Source organism: Phoca vitulina, unplaced genomic scaffold (genome assembly GCF_004348235.1).
Source record: "Phoca vitulina isolate PV1807 unplaced genomic scaffold, GSC_HSeal_1.0 scaffold6, whole genome shotgun sequence".
Lineage (NCBI taxonomy): Eukaryota > Metazoa > Chordata > Mammalia > Carnivora > Phocidae > Phoca > Phoca vitulina.
The window spans coordinates 16,430,863-16,455,237 of NW_022589709.1; the positions used below are offsets into that span (position 1 = coordinate 16,430,863).

At 53.2% G+C, this 24,375-nt stretch overlaps 1 protein-coding gene across 1 annotated transcript in view; it reads left to right on the forward strand.

Annotated features, from left to right (window-relative positions):
- Positions 1-363: 363 nt before the first annotated feature.
- Positions 364-24,375, forward strand: part of NEURL1B (neuralized E3 ubiquitin protein ligase 1B) — a 40,699-nt gene continuing 16,687 nt past the window's right edge. The window contains exons 1-2 of the mRNA XM_032403721.1: positions 364-529; positions 18,261-18,806. Of these exons, the coding sequence (XP_032259612.1) occupies positions 499-529; positions 18,261-18,806 (577 nt within the window). The 5' untranslated portion in view covers positions 364-498. The remainder of the gene's footprint in view (positions 530-18,260; positions 18,807-24,375) is intronic.

Here is a 24,375-nt window from a genome sequence, read left to right on the forward strand (position 1 = left end):
CCTCATTAGTGCACCGTCAGGGTGAGGGCTTGGCCCCCTGGGGCCCAGCGCCTGCAAGAGGGCCTGGCACACACTAGGCCTTAGCGAAGTGTTGGAAGGAATGAATGAAAGGCCTGGCACCCCGAGGACACCCAACCGGCGGCACGTCTTCCTGCCCCGGGCGCGGGAGCGGCGAGAGCGGGAGACTCGGCGGTTCTGCTCCCGCCGCCCGGTCCAAACTTTCAAAAGATGCGGCGGCCGCCGCCCCGCCTCTCCCTGCGCGGTTGGAGGCGGCGGGAGGCGGAGGCGGAGCCGGCGGGCTCGGGCCGGTTGGCTCCGCCTCCTCCTCCGGCTGCCACCGCCTCCCTCCAGGCGCCCGCCCCAGCTGCCGCCCGCCGGCTCGCCCGTGCAGCCGCGATGCCCCGGGGCCCGACCCTGGCCCGGGTCCCCGGCCCACCGCGTTATTAGCCTCCGTGCACCCGGAGCGCGCCGCCGCCAACGCCGCGCCCCGACGCAGCGATGGGCAACACCGTGCACAGGACCCTGCCAGGTACGCCGGGGAGCCCTGCCCGGGAGGCGGGCGCTGGGGTTCTCCTCTCCCCAGGGGACCCGCTGGGTGACTTCCGGAGAGCCACCCCACCCCCTTGGAGCCCTCGGCGCGCAGCGGGCTGGAGTCTTCGGTGCCTCCTGGACCCCAGCTCCGCGCGCGCCGCTTGGCTGGGCTTTGCGCTCCGGGAGGACGGGTACCGCGTCCTGGTTACCTTGGGGACCCCAGTCCTCGTTCTCCCTGCTTGGCCAGATGCGCGAAGGGGCTGCTGGGGCGCTGCCGCTCGCCCCCTCGCCTTTGTTTCAGCCCGAGGGCGCTGAGGAGGGAGCCCGGGGCGCCCTGGGGGGTGACAGGAGTCGGGCTCCCCAGGGCTTCCGACGGCCAGAACCACCCGTTGTGCCGAGACTGCTGCTGCTGAAAGTGGGGGGCGCTTGCAGGGGTACCCCAATTTCCAGCCGCCAGCGCCCCCGCGGCACATGCTGCCTTGGTTTGGCCATGTTCCCACGCGCACCCCGGCTGCGCCCCCCTCTGGTGTCCGCTCAATTGGGGGCTTTCTAGTCCCTCGGAGTCACCGCTGCAGAACGCATCGCCCCCTAGTTAACATCACCTTAGAATTTCCGGGGCTAGAGTAAGGGGATGGGGGTGAGGTGGGAAGGTGGGAGTGGGGGGCAGAGGAGGACTTACTAGAGAATACCTGGTGATTTGGGTGACAGATCACTGCACTGGGGGCTCTGTGTCAGGCATTTTGCATACCCCAGGGCCAGGGCGGCATGCAAAGCAGCTTTTCGTGGTAAAGATGTTTATCCCAATTTTACAAATAAAGAAATTGAGGCTCCGAGGAGAAGAAATGACTCACCCAAGGTCATACTGCTAATAGGAGGTGAGTCTGGGTTGGGCCCCCTGTCTGCCTGCCCAGTCGTCCCCCACACCCCAAGTCTTTAGAAAAAGTCTTTATCTTGGCTTAAGGCTGGGCATTGGTAGCATCTTTTAGGCAGAAAGTGAGAGATGTGTGTATTTTTAAAGTACCAAGGCCCAGCTCAGTGGGGAAGCAAGTCGGCTGCAGTGCAAATTTACTGTGAGGTTTTAGGAGAGAGACATATCACTGGTCTGTGCTCTAACACTCCCATATAGTCCCCCCTTCTAGGCTTTATATCAAAAAATCATTGTTTCTTCCTCTGGAGGGTCTTAAAATGGATGATGCTGTGCCCGGGATGTGCCCAAGGCTGGCCTATGCAAGAGGAGCCAACTCCTAGTTTATAAGCTTCTGGGCAGCTTTAGGGCCACTGCATTCAAAACCCCCATATTCTCAGACAGGTAAAGTCACCAGGAGAGGGTCATCAGCTAGTCGGAGGGAGAGGTGGGATCTGAACCCAGGTCCACTTTTGGGCCAGTGGCCTCCACCTCTTATGAGCAGAGATATTGACTGGGTGGGGATGGAAGGACCCACCCACCCGGTCCAGAGGTGTCCAGGGCTGTTGGCAAATATGGCAGCAGATATTCTCCCAGCCACAGACACCTGGCTGCAGCATGGGCCCCTTTGTAGGATTTCTTAATTAAAAATATTTATGCTGTTCTAGTAAAAAAGCCATTCTGCCACCTGTGGGTCAGCCGTAGGGTGGATGAAGGGACAGACACAGCCAGGCAGGCTAAAAATAGCTCGAGATTTATATATTGTCCATCCCACAGGGCTCTTGCTCTGTGGACTGGGCCACCTGGGCTAGGAGCCGAGGGTTAAGGTTGTTACCCACTGCAGTAACTAAGTGTGAAAAATTAAAATTCTCCACTGGAGCTGAAGCTTGACCTAAGTTTGAGGAAGGGGACAGAGCTGGACTTCCTGAGACACATCAGGTTGCTGTGCTGAGAATATGAAGGGCCATTTATTGTTTTCCCACCTGTGTGTAATTAGTTTCTCACACACACTGTGCCATTTCTTACAACTCTGTGATCAGTATGTGATGCTCCCCACACTTGAAATATCCTTCCTTGTCTAGTCCATTTCTTAAAATTCAGCTTAGTTGTCACCTCCTCCAGGAAGCCTTCCTTGACCACCCACACCAATCCCACCCTTTGCTCTGCTACCTAGATACCTTCTTAAGGCTTGGCTTGTTCATCTGACCACAATGCATTGTCGTTACCCCTGTCCAGAACTTGCCTCAGGGCTGCCTGAGGACAGAAACTGTGTCTCAATTATCTTGTATCCCTGGTTGCCCAACCCAGAGCCTAGTGGCTGGCAGGGGCTCAAAAACCAGTCGTAGAGCTCACATGTTGCCTGCATCTTAGGCTGAAAGAACACTTGGCTCAATCTTGCCCTGTAGAAATCCTTGTGCTTTCGTTCTCAGGAAAAGGACACATGCGTGGGGTTCCTTCTATGGGACTTGAAATAGAGAGCTGGCATTTGCTGAGCACCTGGATTCCATGCCAGGCTTCCTGCATATGTGGCTTCATTTACATGCCAAGCATGCTTCTCCTTAAGGCTCCTGCACTTGCTGAACCTTCTGCCTGGAGCATTCTTCCCCCAGACCTCCACATGGTTTCCCCCTCGCTTCCTTTAGCTCTCCGCTCCAGTGCGGGTCCTGCCATCACCCCTGCCCCCGGCATGCCCCACCTGCTCGCCCCCACTTGGTGTTTCTCCTTAGCATGATCACCATGTGCCACACGATATGTGTAGTTAGCTGTTTAATCACCTGTCTCCCCAGGGAGGATTTTGTCTTTTTATTCACTGCTGTATATTCAGCACCCGGAGCAGTGGCTAGTACACAGATGTTCAGTAAATATTTGTTGAATGAATGAATGAATTTAATGCTTGCAACAGCCCTGCAAGGTAGGGATCATCATCTCCATTTACAGATAAGGAAACCAAGGCTCAGAGAGATAAAATGACTCATCCCAGCTCACATGGCTCATCCAGTTGGTAGAACCAGGATTGGAATCCAGGTTGATTTAGCTCCAAAGTTCTACATTCTTCCTCCGACATGCAGTATCCTCCCAATCCATGGTTCAGACAACATGTGTTGGGTGCCCCAAAGTAAATATGTCATGTTATTGTGTGCAATAATGACATGTCAAAGAAAGGGAGGGTCCTTTATGATTGATGTGGGAAGCCCCTTGGCAGTCTTCACAAAGGGCATCAGCAAATTCAGACGAATGCCCTATAAAGAGAAGTGTCCAGGAGCCAGCAAGGAAACTCACATTTGCCACGCTCCTACTGTGTGCGTTACCCATTCTCTTTCTAGTTGCAGTTCAATACTGCAAAGTAAGGTGCCATTCTTCTCCATTTTATGGATGAGGAGAATGAGGCACAGAGAGGTTAAAACACTTGACCCAACTCACACAGGTAGGCATTGGCAAAGCTGGGTTTAGAAGACCCTGGTCTGTCTTATTCCTAATACCATATGGTCCTTTTCTCTGGGCCCCGTTTCCCTTAATCTGGGGTTTGTAAGGAAAAAAATAAAAGTGTAAACAAGCGGGGCTGGGAGAGGTTGGAATTCCAGGGCGGCGGGGCTCTTGCCCCTTCTCTCACCAGCACATTGCCACCCTTCCCTCAGCGCGCCTCTCGGGCTCACCCACAGTTCTGGTTGGAGAAGAGACAGAATTCAAACTGCCAGTTGGGTTTAATCATCAAGTTGGTCCATGCTTAACCAAGTCAATGGCCCTTTTTAGTGTTCGTTCAATAGTCAGGCATCCTGGAGCTTGGAGTGAGGGAAGTATGCTGACCTTGGTCTGTGCCAAGCTCTGAGTCAGGGGCTTTACCCATGTTATCTATTTTAAATCCTTGTAACAACCCTTTAGAGGGGCTATATTTAGTCCCATTTTCCAGGCAGGCAACATCTGTCCTTAGGGGCCATGTGCCCAGGCTGGAGTGACTCTGGGGTCTGTCCTGCCCTATGTTTTCCTGAGTGTGCACCTTCATTCATTTAACGGACATCTTGTGGGCACCTGTCGTGTGCCAGGCCCTGGGGGTTCAGCTGTGAATGGGATGGAAGCCACCGGAGGCCCCTGTGGAGCTGGCCTCTAGTGGAAGAGGAATAGGATGCAGGAATAGAATAGGACACGTAGCTGGTTAGGTGGTTAAGTGCGGCTGCCCTGTGCCTCAGAGAGGGAGGGGTAGGGGCCCAGGGCCCCAAACAAGGCCTGGACACCAGACCAACTGGTCTGTCTACTGTGGGTCATGCGTGACCAACTTTTTAAAAAAATCCTTAATGACATAGAATAGAATAAAAAAATATACGGTGCATTGAGGTAGTAAGGAGAATTTTTGCTTCATAGACTTTGTTTCGGTTGTGTGTGCATGTGTGTGCATTGGACTCCGTGGGCCCCGGCGATGAAGAGTTGTGGTGGGACCACTCGCTGGTCCACAGCAGCGGGAGGTCTGGTGTTTGGGTCTAGAACACAGATCCTGGAGTCCAGTTGCCCGGCTTCAAATCTCAGCTCAGCCATTGCTCAATAGAGTGACTCTGGGCAAGGTACTTACCTCTGTGTGCCTCAGTTTCCTCACTGTGAAGTGGGGATGATAGGGGTAGCTCCCTGGTGGTTGGGGTGGCAAGAATTAAATGGAATAGGGCAGGTAAACTTAGCACAATGGCTGGGGCTTTCATGGTCATGGTTATTGTTGCCGCTGTGGAAAGAGAGGACTTGAACCTACCCCTGGGGTCCCTGGATGGGGACGGATGAGAGGTGCCTTTCACTTCCTGCCTTGAAAGCCCAGTCCCAGGTGATCATGAGCCTTGAACCCAGGACTTGATTGGGAGGCATCCCTTTCATGTGTACCAACAGCTGCAATTCCCAAGGCTTCTCCAGCTTTGTCTGGGACACCAGATTTCTGATGAGAAGACTCTTCTTAGCACGTTGCATTTTGCCATTTCCATTTGTTCACCAGACCTCCAGGCTGGGCTCTGTGCTGAGCCTGGGGTCACAGCCTGGGCTTAGGGACTCAAGGTCTAGTGGGAAAGACCAACAAGGACAGGGCAGTTACCGTAAGTGGGGGCCCTTGAGAGCCCAGAAAAGGATGCAGGAAGGCTTCCTGGAGGAGGTGCTGTCTGATGAGACCAGAAAGCAGGTAAGTTAGCCAAGAGAAGGAAATGAGAAAAGCTGTTCAAGACAGAGGGGCTAGATGTGCAGAGGCCTGAGTGGAGGGAGAACAGGGCATACGTGGGGAGCTGTGGCGTTCTGGGGGTCCCAGTGCAAGTGGAGGTGATCCGTGGGGTTCGAGCGGTGGGCAGAGGCCAAGTCAGAGGAGGGGATGGTTTCTTGCAGGCCAGCCCGCAGTCAGGAGGCTTAGATTTCTTAGCTGCCGCGCTCCCTGCTGGGCTGATGGGCCGAGCTTGCCAGCAGGGGCGTAGCATTTTCACCAGGCTTGGCCATAAGCACGGTCTAATCTTCCCCGGTTTAATCTTCCCCACTGACAAGAAGAGTCAGCTCTGCCCTCTTTTGGACCAAAGGGCTTTCTGTACTTCGCTGTGCTCTGTGAGGGCTTAAAATAGAAGCCCAGAAGCCAGGTGTGTGCTTCAAGCGGGGAGGGAAAAGGAAGGAGGCCTGGGTACAGCCCTGTAGGTAGTAGGCGCTCACCTGGCCTACAGTAGAGCGCTCAGAGCTTCTGCATGCTTGCCGCATACCGGGCCCTTTATCTCGTTCGTCCTCTTTAAACCGTCAGGATCAGCCTTCCAGTAGTCTCCCATTCCACAGATAAGGAAACTGAGCTCACAGGGGAAAGGAGACGTGCCCTGAGACAGGCAGCCAGGAAATGGCAGAGTGGAATCTGACCCTAGGCCTAGCCAGCTCCAAAGCTCCTTCTCCTCCATCGCCAAAGGGCACGGCGCCCTGTGGCCTCTTGGGGCTACTGCCCCTTGTCCTCATCCTGAGCCCCAGCTCTCAACATGTCCTGCCTGCGGGTGCATCTTCCCACCTTCTCTGTCCTGGGAAAATGAATCACTTCTGTCCACAGCAGCCAGAATGAAGCTGCCCATAGGAAAGGTGCATCCCTCACCCCTCCCGACCTCACCCCAGGCCTGTAGACTTTGAAACTCAAAAGGTAGAGGTGGCCTCTGGGAATCCTGCCCTGGAGAAGGGTGAACTTGAACTCTGTACCCCTTCCTCCTGCCTCTCTCGGGCTCAGGCTCCTGATGTTTCTGCCTGGTGAACACTGGCCTGCGGTTGGTCACCCCTACCTGCCATTTGCAGGTGTCACGGTGCACCCACACCCTCTCCCCTGAGCCCAGCTACTCACAGGGCCCTGGGCGCCCAGAGGGCCAGCCAGTGGCCACCCATCTGTCAGCGAGGGCATGGGGCTCGGGTGAGCCCTTTGTCGTCCACACCCACCCGCAGGTGAGGAGCGTCCTGGCCCCCTGCCGTGCTGTCCTTGTCGGCAGAGCTGGGAACAGCACAGGCTGTGGCCCTTCATGGCTGCGTCTTGGTCCTGCCCCTTAGGAGCCGGACAAGCAACTCGACCTGTCTGTGCTCAGTTCTCCCTTCTGCAGAAAGAGGATGATGATGTTACTTCGCAGGCATGCGGAGCGTCTGACAGATAGTAAGGGCTCACACGGGGTGCCTGTTATGATTATGAATTCACTGGGGAAGCAGCCCCTGCTCTGCGCTGAGCCCTGTGCTCCTGAGGGAGACAGACCCAGAGAAGAACCACTAACTTGTGTCCCGCAGCCGGTCTGTGCCAGCCACTATTCTGAGCAGGTCCCCGCATTTGACCCTCAGGACAAGCCTCAGGAGACAGCTACTGTTGTTACTCCCTTTTGACTCCTGAGAGAACAGAGAGGCACAGAGAGGGAAAATAACTTGCCCAAGGGCACACAGCTCCGGTAGCGCAACACGATTGCTGCTAGGAGAGGATGTCAGTCTGGGGAGGATGCCTGCCGAGTCAGGGTGGGAGGTCAGGTGGGCACTGTTTCACATTGGCACTGGAAGCCTTCGTGGTATTAAGCAGAAATCTGTAAGTGTCCTGGCAGATTCGGTTTTGGTTGTTTACTTCTTTAGGTGTCTGTCTCACATCCTGCGTCTGGGCATGGCAGGGTGGGGACGGTCTCCAAGTGGCCTAGGGGCTCACTGAGGGGACCCCAGCCGATAGTCCCCGAAGCCTGATGTGTAGATCTCCAACCCCCTTTCAAAGCAGCTCAGGGGACAGCTGATGTCTTGAGGGCTTTCTAGACAGCAAAGCGAGGCCCATGTCATCCCCAGGGGAGCAGAGAATCCCTAGCAATATGGCCTGAGAGCTCTCTGCAGATCCCGGCGGTCAGAGAGCAGACCTGATGGGGAAGGGCACCGTGGACCAAACACAGATATGACCAGTGCAGGGCCATCATGTGGAGGCAGATTTCAGCTCAAAGGAAGAACTTTATAACTGTGGACGCAGTCTGCAGGTGGAACGAGGGCGTGAGGAGGAAGTGCCCTTAGCTGGAGTGGCACTGGTGTTTAGCCCGGCTGGGACTTGATATGGACATCATAGCGGCAACTGAGGATCAGATGGGTCTGGGATGAATTGTTCATTAAAGTGCTTTTTGACCCTGGGGTCTTAAGGGAATGCTCTCCGGTGTTCACCTGCTGAACACCTACAGGCCCCTTCACAGTCTTTCATTTATAACATCCTCCTGCCAGTTCTTCAAGTTGGAAGCTCTTCAGCCCATTTTAGAGCTCAGGCACTGAGGCACAGAAAGATGCAGCCACCTGCCCTCACCAGGGTCCGGGACAGTCATCCTTGGACATCAGTCCCAGCTCACCCTTGTCCCTTTTTCTCTCTTCATTCTTTTTTTTTTTTTTTTTTAAGATTTTATTTATTTATTTGACAGAGAGAGACAACAAGAGAGGGAACACAAGCAGGTGGAGCAGGAGAGGGAGAAGCAGGCTCCCCGCTGAGCAGGGAGCCCGATGTGGGGCTCGATCCCAGGACCCTGGGATCATGACCTGAGCCGAAGGCAGCCGCTTAACAGACTGAGGCACCCAGGCGCCCCTCACTCTTCATTCTTATTACTGGGACTCAGCTGGCCTCTTGCCTCACCTCTGGGCAGTGGGGAGAAAGTGCTTTTATGAGTAAGCCATTTGGGGAAATGGGTGGGGTGGGGGTGTCCGGGGCAGTACTGGCACTCGGCAGGGTGCCCACAGCTCTTCACAAGTGTATTCTGTTTATATCCTCAACATTACGCATTGTTTATATTACAATTCTATCCCTTGGGCACATGTTTTCTTTCCTTTTTCCCCCAAGGATGATGGATTTAAGAGATGGGTGGGCACACGCATACCCTGCATCTCCCAAGCCGGGTCTGCTTGGTAACTTTCCACTCCACAGAAGAGCTTCCCTTCCCCTCAAGGTTCGGGGCAATTCAAGGTCAGGAGATGGGACAGCGGAATTTCCCTCACTCTGAGGATGGCCGAGGCCTTCATCCCTGCAGACAAGTCCCCCAGGGGCTCTGTTCCTAGGACCAGAGAGTGCTCAGAACCTACCTCCTATCTGGCAGATGGGACACTGGGGACCAGAACTTTGTGCCGGTTCCCAGAACAATTATAGATGAGGTCTTTGGCTGGAATCCCAAGAGAGGTGATGGAAAGAGCACTGGTTTTGGAGGCAGCCTTGAGTTCAAGTAGTTCTACTATATCGAACCTGGGTCACCCTGGGCAAGGCATGTCCCTCTCTGAGCCTCTACTTCCTCATCTTTAAAATGGGGATAATGATGGTACCTCCTTTACAGGGAGGCAGTGAGGTATAAATAGGGAACTCCATGAGAAGTCTGAGCCCAACACAAGACGAGGACTCCAGAAGTCCCCTTGAAGGCAAGGAATCTGTGCTCCTGCAATGGGGGGCTGGGGTGGAGGTGGGAGGAACAATAGGACCAATAGTCCTATTCCTCTCAGGTCCCTGTGAGAGATCTAAAGTACCCGCTGGTTGGCTAGAGAAGCAATTCTGAAGAATGCTCAAGAGCATGCATGGATTTCAGATTCACATCAGAGTCCAATCCTGACCCAGCTGTTTACCTGAACCACACAGGTTTCCTGCAGCACCCTCAATCCTCACTCTCTTAGAGGATGGTCAGCATGATGGAGGCGGCGGAGGGAAACGAGAAAGCTAGGTCTTCAGAGAAGGAAGCGGAGTGGGAGAGGCATCCTTCAGAGTCACTTCTTTGCAGGCCTCAGAGCCAAACGTGGCAGGGAAGGAAACATTAGCTGAGGACCTACTGTGTGCCGGGCACTGTGCTCTGATCCTTCCGTGCAGGGATGACTTCTACACTTTGCCCGAAGCAGCCAGAGCATTCTTCTGCCTAGTCTTGTGAACCAGGCTGGTCTGGGTTCAAACGCTAACTCCACCGCGTCCTGGCCGTGTGGCCTTCGGCAGCTCTCCCAACCTCTCGGAGCCTCCCTGTCTCACTGGCAATGGGTCTGGTGGCAGTCACCTCCCCCAGGAGGACCACAGGAGGTCTGGTGAGCGCAGGGCCAGTTGTAGTCTCTGCACTGCCCCCCGGAAAGTCTGTCTCTCTGACCGAGCCCCACCCCCAATTCCTTTTCTGGGCCTTAGGGACGTGAGGCACGGGGGCTCCATCCCTGCCCTGCTGTAATCAGTCACCCGCTTTCCTTTTTTAGATGCTGCTTATTGTTCATCTTGAGTTCCGCCAAACTGTGGCCTTTGAGCAGCTCAAAACAAGCTGACTGATGACATCCACCCCCCCCAGCCCTCCCCGAGATCAAGCCAGGGCATCCCTCCACCTCTTCTACCAGAAGGTGGCTTAAGCTACTTGGACATAGTCTAGCTTTTTTCTTGCAGGTCAGGAGGCACCCTAAGAGACCTTGGGGTGGAGTGAGGCATACAACAGGAGAGGTGCAGCCTTTGGAGTCAGACAGGACCAGATGTGAATGCAGACGCTGCCCTCACACGCCGGGGGGCCTCTGTAAGGGTGTGCAGAGAGGGGCCTCGGTGTCGCCATCTGGAAGCCAGCCGGCAGCGGGTGGTGAGGGGTGAATGGGCCGCACGGCAGGCACATGGCGCACACGTGGTGTGCCGCAGACGCGGGCTCCCCGCCCCTCGAGTCAGCAAACGTTGCCCGGCAGTGGGGCTTGCGAAGAACACTGCCTCGGCTCCAGGAGCCAGAACAGCGGAGTTCAAGGAGAGCTTCCTTGTCCAGCGTTGCTTTGGCCCTGAGAAGGACCAGTGGATCTGCTGTTCCAAAGAGTCGGGATGGAGCCCTGCAGGTTAGTGAGCAGTCAGGCTGCTGGGCCCCACCCAGGCCAGGGGAGAGGCTACACTCAAGGCGAAGAGAAGGAGAAAGGGGGCAGGCTCAGCCAGCTTATCACCAGGCGGCTGCCAGGGGCTGCCTGGAGGAGAAGCAGGTGCCAAGGGGCAGGACTGGACCAGCAGTTGGAAGCAACATTCAAAACCTGAACTGTTGGGCGCCTGGGTGGCTCAGTCGTTAAGCGTCTGCCTTCAGCTCAGGTCATGGTCCCGGGGTCCTGGGATCAAATCCCACATCGGGCTCCCAGCTCAGCGGGAAGTCTGCTTCTCCTTCTCCCACTCCCCCTGCTTGTGTCCCCTCTCTCGCTGTGTCTCTCTCTGTCGAATAAATGAATAAAATCTTTAAAAAAACAAAACAACCTGAACTGTTTTTCTTACTCCCGCTATGCTGGGTCATTCTGATAGGCAGAGAAGAGAGAGAGGGACAGTTTCTATGGGAAGAAACTGGGCTTGACTCTCATTCTTTGGAGAGGTGGATCCGCAGGGGTTCCTCCCTGCTCCAAACACTTCAGTGGTCCCCAGTGCCTTCTTGAGGAACTTAACCCCCTTTGCATGGCCTTTAAGACCCTTTGTGATGCAGCCCCGGACTCTGGCTCCAGCTTCCCCTCTCCCTTCTGCCCTACACTCCTTCTAGTTCCTTAAATGCTATTCCCTCCGCATCAAACACACTTCTCCATCCCTATCATCCTCCCAGCCACTTCTGCCTCAGTCCTGTAGAGTGGCCGCTCTGAGATGTGTCCCCATGGCCCGGGCCCTCCCCACCACCCACCCTGCACAGTCCTGGTGTCGGTGTCTGTCCCTCTGCCGGTCTCAGCTCACAGGGCAGGGACCGTGTGTGGCTTGTCAGCGTATGGGTCCCTGTAGCAGTGCAGGCCCTGACATGGAGTGCACGCTCCCTAAATGTCAGATGAAGGAGGAAGTGATGTGCTTGAGAAAGAATGAGGGCACATTTCCCCCCACCCCGCCCCACTATGGCAGTGAGGCCCTAACTGGGAACTGGCACCTGCGAATTTCCTGGGGCAGTTTATCAGGAAGAGACCTCAGTGAAGGGGCCTAGCAGAGGGTCAGAAAGGGCTAGGAAATCTTGACTCCACTAAGCACACTTCGAGGGGGCGTTGGCATGACCTCACCCCCTGGGAACTCGGCGCATCTGAGCCCACTTGAGCCAAGAGGGCTGCCACTTAGGCCTGGAAGGAGTGGGCCTTGCTCCCAACAAGCAGTGTCGCGTGACCTCCGGCCTCCCTCCCCAGCCTCCTCGTAACTGTTGACAGGAGCGCGGGGCCTTCCCGGCTGCACTGGGGTGACCGGGTTTTGTTTGCAAAGAAAAGGGGCGGGGAGGAGCAGGGTGGCAGTTTCCAGTGTGGGCTGGCCCCTTTCCATCCTGGGTGCTGGCCTACCAGGCCTCTGAAGCAGAGAACAAAGTCCCAGTCCCCTGGCGTCTGTCTCCTGGGTGCCCGTCACTGCCCCATTTGGCAGAGGTGAGGGAAGGCTGGTTAGTTTTTTTCTAGCCCACTTCCAAACCCACCAATGGCAAAGGTACTTCCTGTTGCCAGAGAAGACCGATATTCTTGTCCTGCTTTGGGTGGAGGGAAGCCTTGCCAATACCAGCCTTGCGTTTTCCTCTCTAAAGAACAGGCTCACACGTGCGCGCGCACACACACACACACACACGCACACACCATGTTGCTTCCTACTGCCAACAGCATTGATTTGAATTGTGGACCTGGGCAAATGTCACTTGAACCAGCGACTTCGCACCAGAGGTGCATTGTCTGAGGTTAGAGGGTGTGTGAGTCCAGGAAGCCCCCGAAATTGTATGCCAAACTGTGTGCACAGAGTGTGGGTATTTTTCAGGGGAGAAAGGCTTATACAGCTTTTATAGCCCTTAACAAGGGCCACGACCCCTGCTCCCAATGGTTCCAGGGGGCTGCCTTGGAGAAGGGGTGGGGTGTGGGAGGAAGGGCCCAGGCCTGGCCCTCTGTTGCCACCGCCCAGCTTTGCGACCTTGGCTTCCCCCTCTGGAAAACGAAGGTGGTAAAACCTACCCTTTAGTCTTTGGGACCGAAGACTAAATCGAATAAACAGAGGCGCTCACCGGCCCGTAAGGGGCTCAGTAATAGGCTGCGTGTGAAAGGAGGGTACAGAATAGACCGTTCTCCCGGCTGGCGAGTCCCTTTCCCTGTGGAGCGGAACCTGCTGCAAATTTCAGCCAGGATGCCATCTGCTGAATGCCAGCACGCTGGAGGCTGTCATCTTGGCGGCCAGAGAAGCTGGAGCGCTGCTTCCTGCCATCCTCTTGGCCGTGGATGCCATTTGCTCAGGCTCTTTTTATATCAGTGGAGAGCCCGGGCTGGGGCAATGAGCGAGGCACACTTGGGATGCTGCTGCGGCGTCCTAAAAATGGGCTTCTGTCCTCGGACACTAAGGGAAGGCCACCCCAGGGTTTTCAAGAGGACTTTCCTGGCCAAGGTCACCAGCCCTCTATGGAGAAACATGTCCAGATGTATTTCCCCAGACCTACAAGTAGACGTCTCTGATGTCAAAGGACATCAGAAACCTTCTTGTCAAAGGAACGAAGTAAGGTGACTAATGGGAGAGACCACGTGTTTAGTGAACACCTACTACGTGCCACGCATCGTGTCTGACGGATTTACCTCGCAAATTCAAAACTCCTCACAGCGGTCTTGCAGGGTAGTGAGGACTCCTGCCAGTTTTGTAGGGGAGACCCAGAGAAGTTAAGCATGGACCTTAATATCACACCGCTATGAGATGACAAAACAGAATTTAAACCCAGATCTGTCTGACTCCAAGCCTATGTTCTCTTTAACTGCCTCATTTAGGAAATGAAACTCTGGGAGGGATGGAGGTGAAGGGCTCACCCAGGAGTTGGATCTGCTGTTCCCACGGGGAAGGAAATGAACATTTGGTGATCATCTACTATGTGCCAGGATTTTTGCCCGATCTCTCTACGCTCTCCCAGCCTCTCAGCAGCCCGAGACAGGGGTCTAAGGTCACGTGCCATTCCAGATGAAAAACTGCGGTGCTGGGAAGTGACGTGGCTGCCCAGGGCCCCCAGGCAAATGAGCAGCAAAGCACAGGCTCGAACCCAGAGCCCACGAGGTGTGTTCTAAAGCACAGATGCGGGAAAAACACATGAGCCACCACCCGAGCTGCTCTCATGTCCACCTGTCTAACCGAAGGACTTGTCCAAGGCTGGGCAGTGACAACATTTATTTAGTCAGAATAGAGTCCCGTCCTCCCTAACTGTCCACAGCCACTCAGTGCCACCCCCCTCAATCTCTGCCCCTACATGTAGAGTCGAGGCATTGCTTCCTTGACGAAACGCTGGAAAGACCCTCCCCTCTGGTCTTGGCAGGGCTGGAGCAGCCTTTGGTCAACTGTGACGTTGGGCCAGGAATGTCTCCTGCTCCCTCCTAGGCTACTGCAGAGGTCTCCTGGGCTGCCACTGCACAACACCCCCTCCGTCCTGCCTTGTCCTTAGAGTCCCCAGGTCTGACTCCTAGCCAGAAGAGGAGGGGGCTCCCTGGCCATAGGCGGCACCCTCACAAGGCCAGCGGGTGCTCAGCCTTCGGTGGAAGACAGGGGCCTGGGGCCTGTTCCCTGGCCTGGCGTGGGGGCCTCTTCCTGGCAGAAGGTTTTCTCACCAGTGACAGCGTGCCCGTTTGAATCTGGTGCTGCTGGCAGCAGCTAGGAACCTCTGTGCCCACAGACTTGGCCATTTGGGGGAACAGCTGAAGTGATCCCCAGGAGGGGAACGGTGGGGGACACTGTGGCCCTTGATGGAATATTCTGCAGCCAAGAAACCTAAGCACTGTGAGTGTTCAGGAGCCATGTGGGGAAAATGCTTTTTATGTAATGTTGAGTTAGAAAACAAAAAGGCAGGAAGCAAAACTGGATGCAGGCTCTGACTGCAGTGAAGTTGGAAAAGGTGCTGAGGACTACTTAGTACTCAGTACTTCCGCACCGCTTGTGGAAACAGGCTGGGACTGGAGCAAAGAACGCTGGTTTGGGATCAGACATTGCTGGGCTGACATCTCTACACTGCTTCTCGCAGCTGAGGGGAAGTGTCTCTGCTGCCTGGAGTTTTGTTTCTCGCCTAGAAAATCCTGCAGGTGAAGGATTTTGAGAAGTAGCTACAATCCCATGTCCCAGAAGACCTCTGGCATGAGGCATAGCGCACAGGGAGGGCACAGCCAGGGGCTCTTCCATGGATAAGGGCCGCGCAGAGACCATGGAAAATGCCATGTGAGTTAGGCTGTGAAGGTAGGGAAAAAGGAGGGATTTTCCTCCTCCTCACCGAACTTTCTATCACGTGGCTGTGGTGTTTAAACGGCGGGTTTTCCGTTAACATCTCTGAACTAGGATGTTCTGCGGGGCCCCTGGGGCCCGCATTCACATTTCTCTGTTTCTTGTGGAAGCCACTTTCCCTGAGCCGAGCTAAAAGCAGTTGGTGGTGTACAATTTGGAGATTACTTATTACTGTTCTTTCATCTTAAGCATTTTCAATTTGTATAAATAACACATCCTCTTAGATACTTTCACTCTGGTCTTTCTACCTCATGTCAGGACACTGGCCTCTGAGGGGGTAGAAAGAGTGCTTATCCCTCGCTCCCTGAAGGAAGTTGGATCGTACAATCAAGATTTAACAAATATGTAAACTTCGCAGGTCACTTGGCTGTGTTTTGTCCTAACATATAGCTGGTTTTACAGGAAGCTTCCCCTTGTAGGAACAAAGCAGTGTGTCTCCCCAGCCAGTGTTCATTTCAACCGCCAGGTCGCTCTGAAAGGGTATCTACTTAGGATTCCCAAGCTGTTTGGTAAAGAAATTCTCCAGTTGAGAGAGAAGGATGGGGAAACAGCAGAGATGTCAGGGGGAGAGGAAAGTAATCATATAACCGTGGCTTGTGAGCTTTGGTGCTCAGAAGGGCTTTTGATCTGTGGTCATATTTAATGTTCCCTGGAGAGTGTGTCAGCTGTGGGGACCTTGGGGAGGATTTGGCCTGTGGACACGGGAGGAAGCTGCAGCCCAGAGAAGCTGGGTGGCTTGCACAAGGCTACAGCGTGCATGGAGAACGTGGGCTCTGGTCCCTGGGCGGCCTCTCCTGATGGTTTACACCGGGTCGTATTTCCCCGACTTGTTTGATTTTTGTCCTCCAAAATAGCTCTCCAGTGGGCCCTTGCTCTTATCCTTGTGCTTCTGGAGATGACCCGCAGTGTGGCTCTGGGTCCACCCTCTGTGCTGCCTGGGGGGCCCCTCCCTACCAGGCAGTGCTGGGCCTGCTCTGCGAAAGCCCTTTGTGGTTCCCTCTCCCTGCTGTCCTGTACAAGGTTCCTACCAATCAAGGCAGTTTGGGCTGCAAAGATCAGAAACCTAGCTCAAGCTGGCTTATAAGCCAAAGAGTGCTCTCCTTATCCTCCTTGGGTGAAAGTAACCTCTGCCCTTCTGCCTCCTGCCTCAGAGGCGGCCTGCCCAGACGCCCACTGACCTTGAACTTGGCAGGCCCCCATCCCTCTTTGGGCCCATTTCCCCACCTGTAAAATGGGCTTATCAGAGATGATTTCTGAGGTCTGCTCTAGCTCTAACATAACAGAGGCGGCAGGTGGCTTTTATCAAGTGCCTGGTGTGTGACTGGCCTTTGCTGAGCACGGGAGAATCAAAGAGGAAATGGAAAAGCCCCTGCCCTCCAGGATCCAACCCTAGTATCTCCCTATCCCTCCTCACCACCTCTGCCTCCCCGTCAAGTATCCATTACTAGTCTTATTTATTGACTATATTTTAACCATCCAAAGCAAGTACACGGAATGTTTCATCTCTCATTAAAACCTTAAAACTCCAAATCTCTACTACCTTCGAAACATATCCAGGATCTGACCCCTTCTCACCACCTTTCAGGTACCGCCCCACCTCCCAGTCTCAGCCTTCCTCATCTGTGCCTGGGATAATCCAGTGGCCTTGCCCTAGCCCCCAGCTTCCTCGGCCACCCCCCTGCCAATAGTCCCCTCTCCACACAGCAGCCTGAGCGGTCTCACCACTTCTCAGCCCGAAACCCCTAATAATGTCCCTCTCACGTAGGATAAACTGGCTCAAGAAAAAACAAGCAGCGACCACAGCACCCCCTCCCTCCCTGCCACCCCTCACTGCTCGGGCCCTGCTCTCATTTGCCTCCACCTCCCCCACCTGTTCACACCACCCCAGCTGGCTGCCTTGCTGTTTCTCAGCCACACCAGCTCATTCCCGCCTCAGGGTCTTTGCACGTGTTGTTCCCGTGCCTGGAAAGCTCTTCCTCCAGCTACCCTCATGGCTCACTCCCTTCACCTCTGCTCAAAAGTCACCGCTTAAAGAGGCCCTCTGTGAAAATCCTAATACTTCTCTCCCCCCCACTTCCTGACTGCATTTTTCTCTGTGGTGCCTCGCACCAGGTAGAGTGTTTTACTTCTTGTCTGACTTTGCCCCCCGCCCCAGAATGCCCACTCCTTCAGAGTGGGAACCTTATCCCTCTTGGTGACTGCTGTATTTCCAGTGCCTAGCATGGTGCCTGCACACACTAGGTGCTCACTAGACATTGTTAAATGAATGAACGATTAAAGTCCCTTAAGTTTGTTTGTTTTTCTTACGCAGGACCTTGGCTTCAGTCCTTGTATTTTGTCTTCTGTGGATCACTGGCTTCTGTTTAGAGAGGGGCCTCCAGCTTCCCAGCATGGCTTTCTACCTCCTAACTGGGGCATCCTCCCCCATGGGCTTGGGGAGGGGAGCCATGGCTTGCCTGCCTTGTCCTCACATCTCTCATTTTCCCCTGCCCTCGCTCCCACTGGTCTCAGTATTAATGGAAGCCCAGCAACGTGCCCAGAGCACAGTGAACCCCATGGCTGGGTGTGGGAGGAGTGGTCCCAGCAGTGGCCTCTCATTCCCTGAGGTGGCTATTCTTCTGCCACGATTACAGACCACTGTGTGCCAGGGGTTGCCTGCGATTTATAAGCACTTGCCACGAAAATTGTACTCAGCTGCTGTTGTGAATGAGCAGCAGAGACTCGTGCAGTAATGACCCACCCTGCCACCTCCCAGGCTGCCAGAGCCAGAACTGCCCCTGGGATGGAGGAGGACAGGTGGTAATGATGAAGCCCCCACCTCAACACTCAGCCACCTGAGTTTGTGGCCAGCAGCCAGCTCCTTTGAAAAGAGACCCTCCCAAGATTCTCCAGGTCCTTTGGTGCAAAATTCCCTTAGAAACGAACCCTCCAAGGTGCATGTTCTAGAAAAGCCAACCTTGCTTATAAAGAATGCCTTCATTTTCTATGGGTAAATGGGAGGGGAAGTCACAGATCATAGTGACTTTGTTGTGACAGCCTTGGGCAGGCTGGCGGTAGCTGGAAACTTCTCAAAGTTTATTACGGGTCTAATTAAGATGGAATTTAAAATGCAAATGACTATGAAAAGACGAACCTGTTCGCGGAGTTCTGAGGGGCTCTAACCCTCCTGCCTGTCTCTTCCCGCAGACCCGAGCCCGCCGGCTCGCCTCCTGGCCACCCGGCCGTGCTGCGGCCCGGGCCCCGAGCGGCGCCCAGTCCTGGGCGAAGCGCCGCGCTTCCACGCACAGGCGAAAGGCAAGAACGTGCGGCTGGATGGCCACTCGCGCCGGGCCACTCGACGCAACAGCTTCTGCAACGGCGTCACGTTCACGCAGCGGCCCATCCGGCTGTACGAGCAGGTGCGGCTGCGCCTGGTGGCCGTGCGCCCGGGCTGGAGCGGCGCGCTGCGCTTCGGCTTCACGGCGCACGACCCATCGCTCATGAGCGCCCAGGACATCCCCAAGTACGCCTGCCCCGACCTTGTCACGCGGCCTGGCTACTGGGCCAAGGCGCTGCCCGAGAACCTGGCGCTGCGCGACACCGTGCTGGCCTACTGGGCGGACCGCCACGGCCGCGTGTTCTACAGCGTCAACGACAGCGAGCCCGTGCTCTTCCACTGCGGCGTGGCCGTGGGCGGCCCGCTCTGGGCGCTCATCGACGTCTACGGCATCACCGACGAGGTGCAGCTCCTCGGTAGGTCGCGCGCCGTCCAGGCACTGGGCCTCTGTGCGCATGGATGTGTATTTTTTTTAATATTCGCAAACACGAAGGGCTTACTTTGCCAAGCCTTGTTCTAAGCAGTTTACACATTTTAACTCATTATTATTATTATTATTATTATTATTATTTTACCACAACCCGCCATACTCATTTTGCAGGTGAGAAAACTGAGGCATGGAGAGGTTAAATAACTTGTGTTGCAAAGCCAGGACTGGAACCCACAAGGGTTGGGTCCAGAGTCCAGGCCCTGGCTCAGGTTCACTCATACATCAGGTACTTGTGCTCATTCACTCACTCAGTCTTTGTCCATTCCTTTGCTAATTCCTTCACTCTCTTGTTCATTTGCTCACTCATTCACTCACTTATGCATGTGTTTGCTCACTCATTCGTGTATTCAGTCATTCACACAGGTACTTATTCATTTGCTCATTCATTCAGTCACTCACACATCCACTTACTCAACAATCAAATCTATGCCCCAGTCCTCGAGTTATCTACAGTGGCCACCGTTAAGGGGCTCAAGGTCCACTGGGGAGGCAGGCAGACAAGCCAGGCTAGCCCTGGCTCTAACAGAGGAGGCAGCCACTAATGTTAAAATCCTGGTGGCGAGAATCTTTGGGGAAGAAGCCCTTGAGACCTTTTTTCCCTCTTTTATTACTTTTTTAAATGATTTAAAATTCACATAACTTCAAAGCAAGCATTTTAAAGTGTACAATTCAGTGGCATTCAGTTGGAAACAATCACCTCTAGTTCCAAAACATTTTCATCACCCCAAAGGGGAAACCCATACCCATTAAGCCGTCACTCCCCATTCTCCCCTACCTCCAGCCCCTGGCAACCACTGACCTTTGTATTTGTGGCCTTAGCTCTTGAACTCACAGGTTACATGTGAGCCAGCCCAACCTTGATTTCTGAGGAAGTGAAGAGAGATCAGGTTTCTCAGGGGATCTGGACACAGCCCTACCTGTCACTTACCTTCAGTAAATACACAGATTTAAAGTTTTTGTTTTTTAAGTTTGAGTTTGGTCGGATTTACACACCAGCCATAACCCAAGAAAGTTCCCCTCTTTCTTGGAGGCAGCCCATGTTCTGATTTTTCACCATAGACTAGTTGCACCTATTCTTGAACTTCATGTAAATGGAATCATACAGTATATATGCATTTCTGTCTGGCTGCTTTATCGCAGCACATTATTTTTGAGATTCATCCATGTTGTTGCTGTGTGAATCAGTGGTTTGTTCCTTTTTAATTGCTGAGTAGTATTCCAAGATCTAGATGTACCATAGCTGCTGGATCTGAATGTCTGGGCTGTTTCTGGTTTTTCTGCCTTGCACCTTGAGGGAAAACTCTGGCCTAGGCTCCTTGCTCTCCACTACCACCCACGCCACCATTGGGCAAGGAGGGAAAAGACACGCATCCCAGCTGTGCCCTCCTTCCCCAGAAGAAGGAAGGCAGAACTTCTGAGTGGTTAAGAGTAGAAGGTTGGGAGTCACACAGACCTCTGTTCCACACCTGGCTCTCGACTTGCCAGCGTGTGGGGTTGGCCAGGTGACTAAACCTCTATGCGTCTCAGTTTCTTCATCTGTAAAATGGGTTCACGGTAGCATTACCTCCTGGCTTTGTTGGGGGACATGAGGGTATATGAAAGGGACACAGCACAGTACCTGGCACATAGAAGGTACTCAAGAAATAACAGCTAAGAAATCAGAATCTCTGCCCATTTGCATGTGGGGCTAAGCACACGTCTGAATTCCAGGCTTAGGCAGACCAGACTACAAATAGCTACCCACCCTGTTATGCTGGGGCCTTACTTGGGCATTTTAACCACATTGCCCCACACTCAAGTTTTCCATAGAAGGTTTTGCATTTCACCTCCAAGAGATGTAGGTTTCTAAAGCCTCCTAGATCTCCTGTCACTCTGTTTTGGAGCTCTCTATTCAGAGCAGGGAAACAATCACACCTCATTCACCTGCTCCCTCATATAGCCCATGTGTTGGGGTAACCGCCAAGAAATCATATCCACCCCGTAATTTTGCACAAGTGGGTTAGGGTTTTTTGAAAATACAAACTGGAAGGAACCTTTGATGACTTAATCTGAGGAGTCATGGACTCTTCCCCCATTCATTTGTTCACTTAGCAAACTTTTACTGAGCCCCCTTTAATGCCCCAAGCCCCTTGGAGGAAAGGGAGAGAACCCCCTGGAATACTGGTGTAACGTGGTAGATGTGATCCTCAGTTTCCTTATCTTCAGGTAGTGCTGGAGATGTGCTGGTTGATGGGAAGCCCTGTGCTACAGGACCAGGTTTACAAGTGAGATTCAAAGGAATTCCATTTCTGAGTGATAGGATTCTAGGTGAATTTCATTTCTTTATACATCTATGAGTTACTTTACCAAAAAAAAAAAAAAAAAATGTGTGAAGAGCTTATAGTGCTTTTACAATGAGAAAGGGCAATAAAGTTATTTTTCTTTCTGAAGGTTACATGAGATAATGGGGCAGTTTCTGGCATGTGATCAAAGCTTAATGTTTCCTTCCCAGGGGAAGAGTAAATTGACATCGGGGACATCTGGGTAAAGGGATTATGGGTGATCCCCACCACTACCACCAAAGTTACTAACGACTCATGATCAGGAAAAAAAAAAAGTTATAATAAAAATAAGAAAGCTAAGCTTTTATGATTTTTCTGGCTTGAGTTCAGGCAACAAATACCCTACTGTTGCTGGCAACGGGTGAGGCAACATGAGAACCACAGAAATCCCATCCTAAGTGGGATCTCCCTCTCCCAATTCTTAGAACTGGGCTTTCTAATGATGGTGTCTAAGGTACCAAGTGGATAAATACAAGGCAGCCAGTGTTTGTGCAATCCAGAGCCTTCTGATCTCCTTTTCCTCACAAGGAACAAGGAGGTGACATAGTTCCTTTAGTGATTGTCAGCTGTGAAACTCCAGAATGGAAAACTCCAGAATAGAGACCCCTCACCCCTCCCTCACTTCTCTTAGACCAGTAGATAAAGACTGAAAACCAACAAGCTCAAGTATCATCTAAGTAAGCTTGTCAAATTGAACAAATAAAAATACAGGACACCTCATTACATGTGAATTTCAGAAAAATAATTTTTTAGTACAAGTATGTCCCATATAATATTTGGGCCATACTTATAAAAGCATTTGTTTTTCTGAAATTCAAATGTCACTGGGCATCCCGGATTTTATCTGGCACCCCTCATCTGAGAAACATCCCCCTGTCTTGTGGGACAGGGGGACCCTTTATTTGTCCTGGAACTTGAGCTAAATAAAGTTAAGTCTCAGAAAGAAAAAGGTTCATAGGCCTCATGTATTTCTTTCACTTGTTGCAATTATGTTCCTAGCCCAGCATCCTCCTGCAGGGGGGTCCAGCTGCAGACCCCCATGTCTGGTGTGCCTTCTCTTGTGACCTGCTCATTCTCTCCTCAAGACAGGGGATTTAGCCCCAAGACTTCAGGACTCAGGGAAGGGAAGTGACTTGCCTAAAACCACCAAGTCTGTGAGTGGCAGAGCGAGGATTAGAACGCAGATGCGTCCGTCTGTCGTCTGTCGTTAGTTCAGTGGTTCTCAGCCGTGGCTGTATCCAGACCAATTCAATCAGAGCTTCAGGGAGTGGCCCCCAGGCATCTAGATCTCTCAAGGCTCTTCGGGTGATCCCAGGGCATAGCCAGGCTTGTGACCACAACAGTCACCTTTGCACGGGCGCCTGTTTCTCCTCCCTGCTGGGTGCCGAGCTGAGTTCTTCAGACGTGTCAGATCAAGGCATGGGGGTCATCCCTGGACCACAAAAGCCCCTTCTCTTGTTTGACTTTTCTACTTCACCCCCAGCCCCTACTCTAAATTCCCATTCACCCCTTCCCCTGCCCAGATAGGCACCACTCTGGTGTTTAGTATTTAAAAAAAAAAAAAAAAAAAGTAGAGTTTTACATGCATGGGACTGGGCAAAGAATCACTCCATTGTTCTTTTTTCACTTGCCCCATTTTTAGATCTGTCTGGTTTCTTGTTCCCTAGCAGCTCCTGCACTGACGGACTCGGGCGCCACCAGCCCCCCCACCCAAGCAAACTATATTGCAGGGCACACTCTCCCCCAAGGCTGTACTGTGGCTTCTGGGGTTTACCATTCTCTGGGGCACGGACCAGGATGGCCTTGCTGGATCCCGGAGTGGGCCATCTTGAGAACCTGTGATTTCTCTAGATGCTCCTCTGGGCCAAAGAGAAGGGGCTGAGCCCAGGCAAATGACATTCTGTTGAATTAGTAGTTAGAGAGGCAGGTATGGCCAAGTTTCCCCCTCCTCTCCCTGGCTCCTCTGAGAAGCTCTTTCTTGGAGCTCTGGAGTTCAGGCCCCATGTCCTGAGGCACCTCTGTCCCTCTTACAGACAACGCAGTAGTGGTCACTGTCATATAGCCCCTTTGTCCTTCCTCTGCCCAGTGGTAGAAGGCTGGTCAGACCAAATAAGCAACACCAGTCCAAGGCCATGGCATTGTGGCCTATGTTGTCAGAAATCTTTGGTTTTAAGTATCAAAAACCAGTTCAATCTTGCTTAAGCAAGGAAAAAAAAATTTAATGTCTCATGTGACTGAAAATTCAGGGGAACGACTGCCTGTAAGGCTGGCTTGATGCAGGGGTCCAATGAACAGCACCTGAAATATTGGCCTGCCTTTATTTCTTGCCCTGCTGTCATCTTTATTAGCATCATCCTCAGCTGGGCTCCCTTTTGGAGGGGGGGGAGGGGGGGCACCAGCAGCTCCATTCCCATGTCTCTCATCCCACCAGATTAACAAATCTAGCCGGACAGCTGCTTTCCTACAAGGTCTAGCTAAAGTTCAAGGTTTAGCCTCATTGCTCTCCATTGCCAGGAGGATGCGATACAGTGACTGGCCAAGTTAAGGCCTCCTCCTCAAGGTAATCAGTGGAACTGGGAGGTGGGTGTGGGGGCAGTTCTCCTAGAAGAAAAGCCGGGTGCTGGGACCTGAAGAAGGGGGAGAGGATGTCATACACCCAGAAACAGTAGCTCTGTATAGGACTTGTAAGGGAGTCATTTACCCTTTTTGAAAGCCTTGAGCCCCTTCATTTAGTTACCTACTATGCAGCAGGAACTATGCCAGGAACTTTACCTGGGTGATGTTTTCCAGTCCTCACTAGAACACTATGAGGCAGGAAATAGCATCATCCCCATTTGCAGACCCTGCATGAATGGATAATTTGGCCAAGGTTACCCATCAGTTGGTGGTGCTAGAGTTCATGTTTGTTTTTTATTAGCGTTATGAACAAAGTGTTTGACAAAGACTTGAACTTATGGATCCAGATGCAGGGCCTAGAGGTCAAATGCACCACCCCATGCTTCAAGTGAGGAAACTGAGGCCTAGAGAGAGGCAGGGACTTGCCCAAGGTCACCCAGCTGATAAGTGGTCATGATAAGGGAGGGGGTTGGGCCCAGGACCCTGGGGGTGGGGGTGCCTCAGCATGGGACCTGTGAGCACCCCACATCACACAGGAGGAATGGCTGCAGGTGGCTT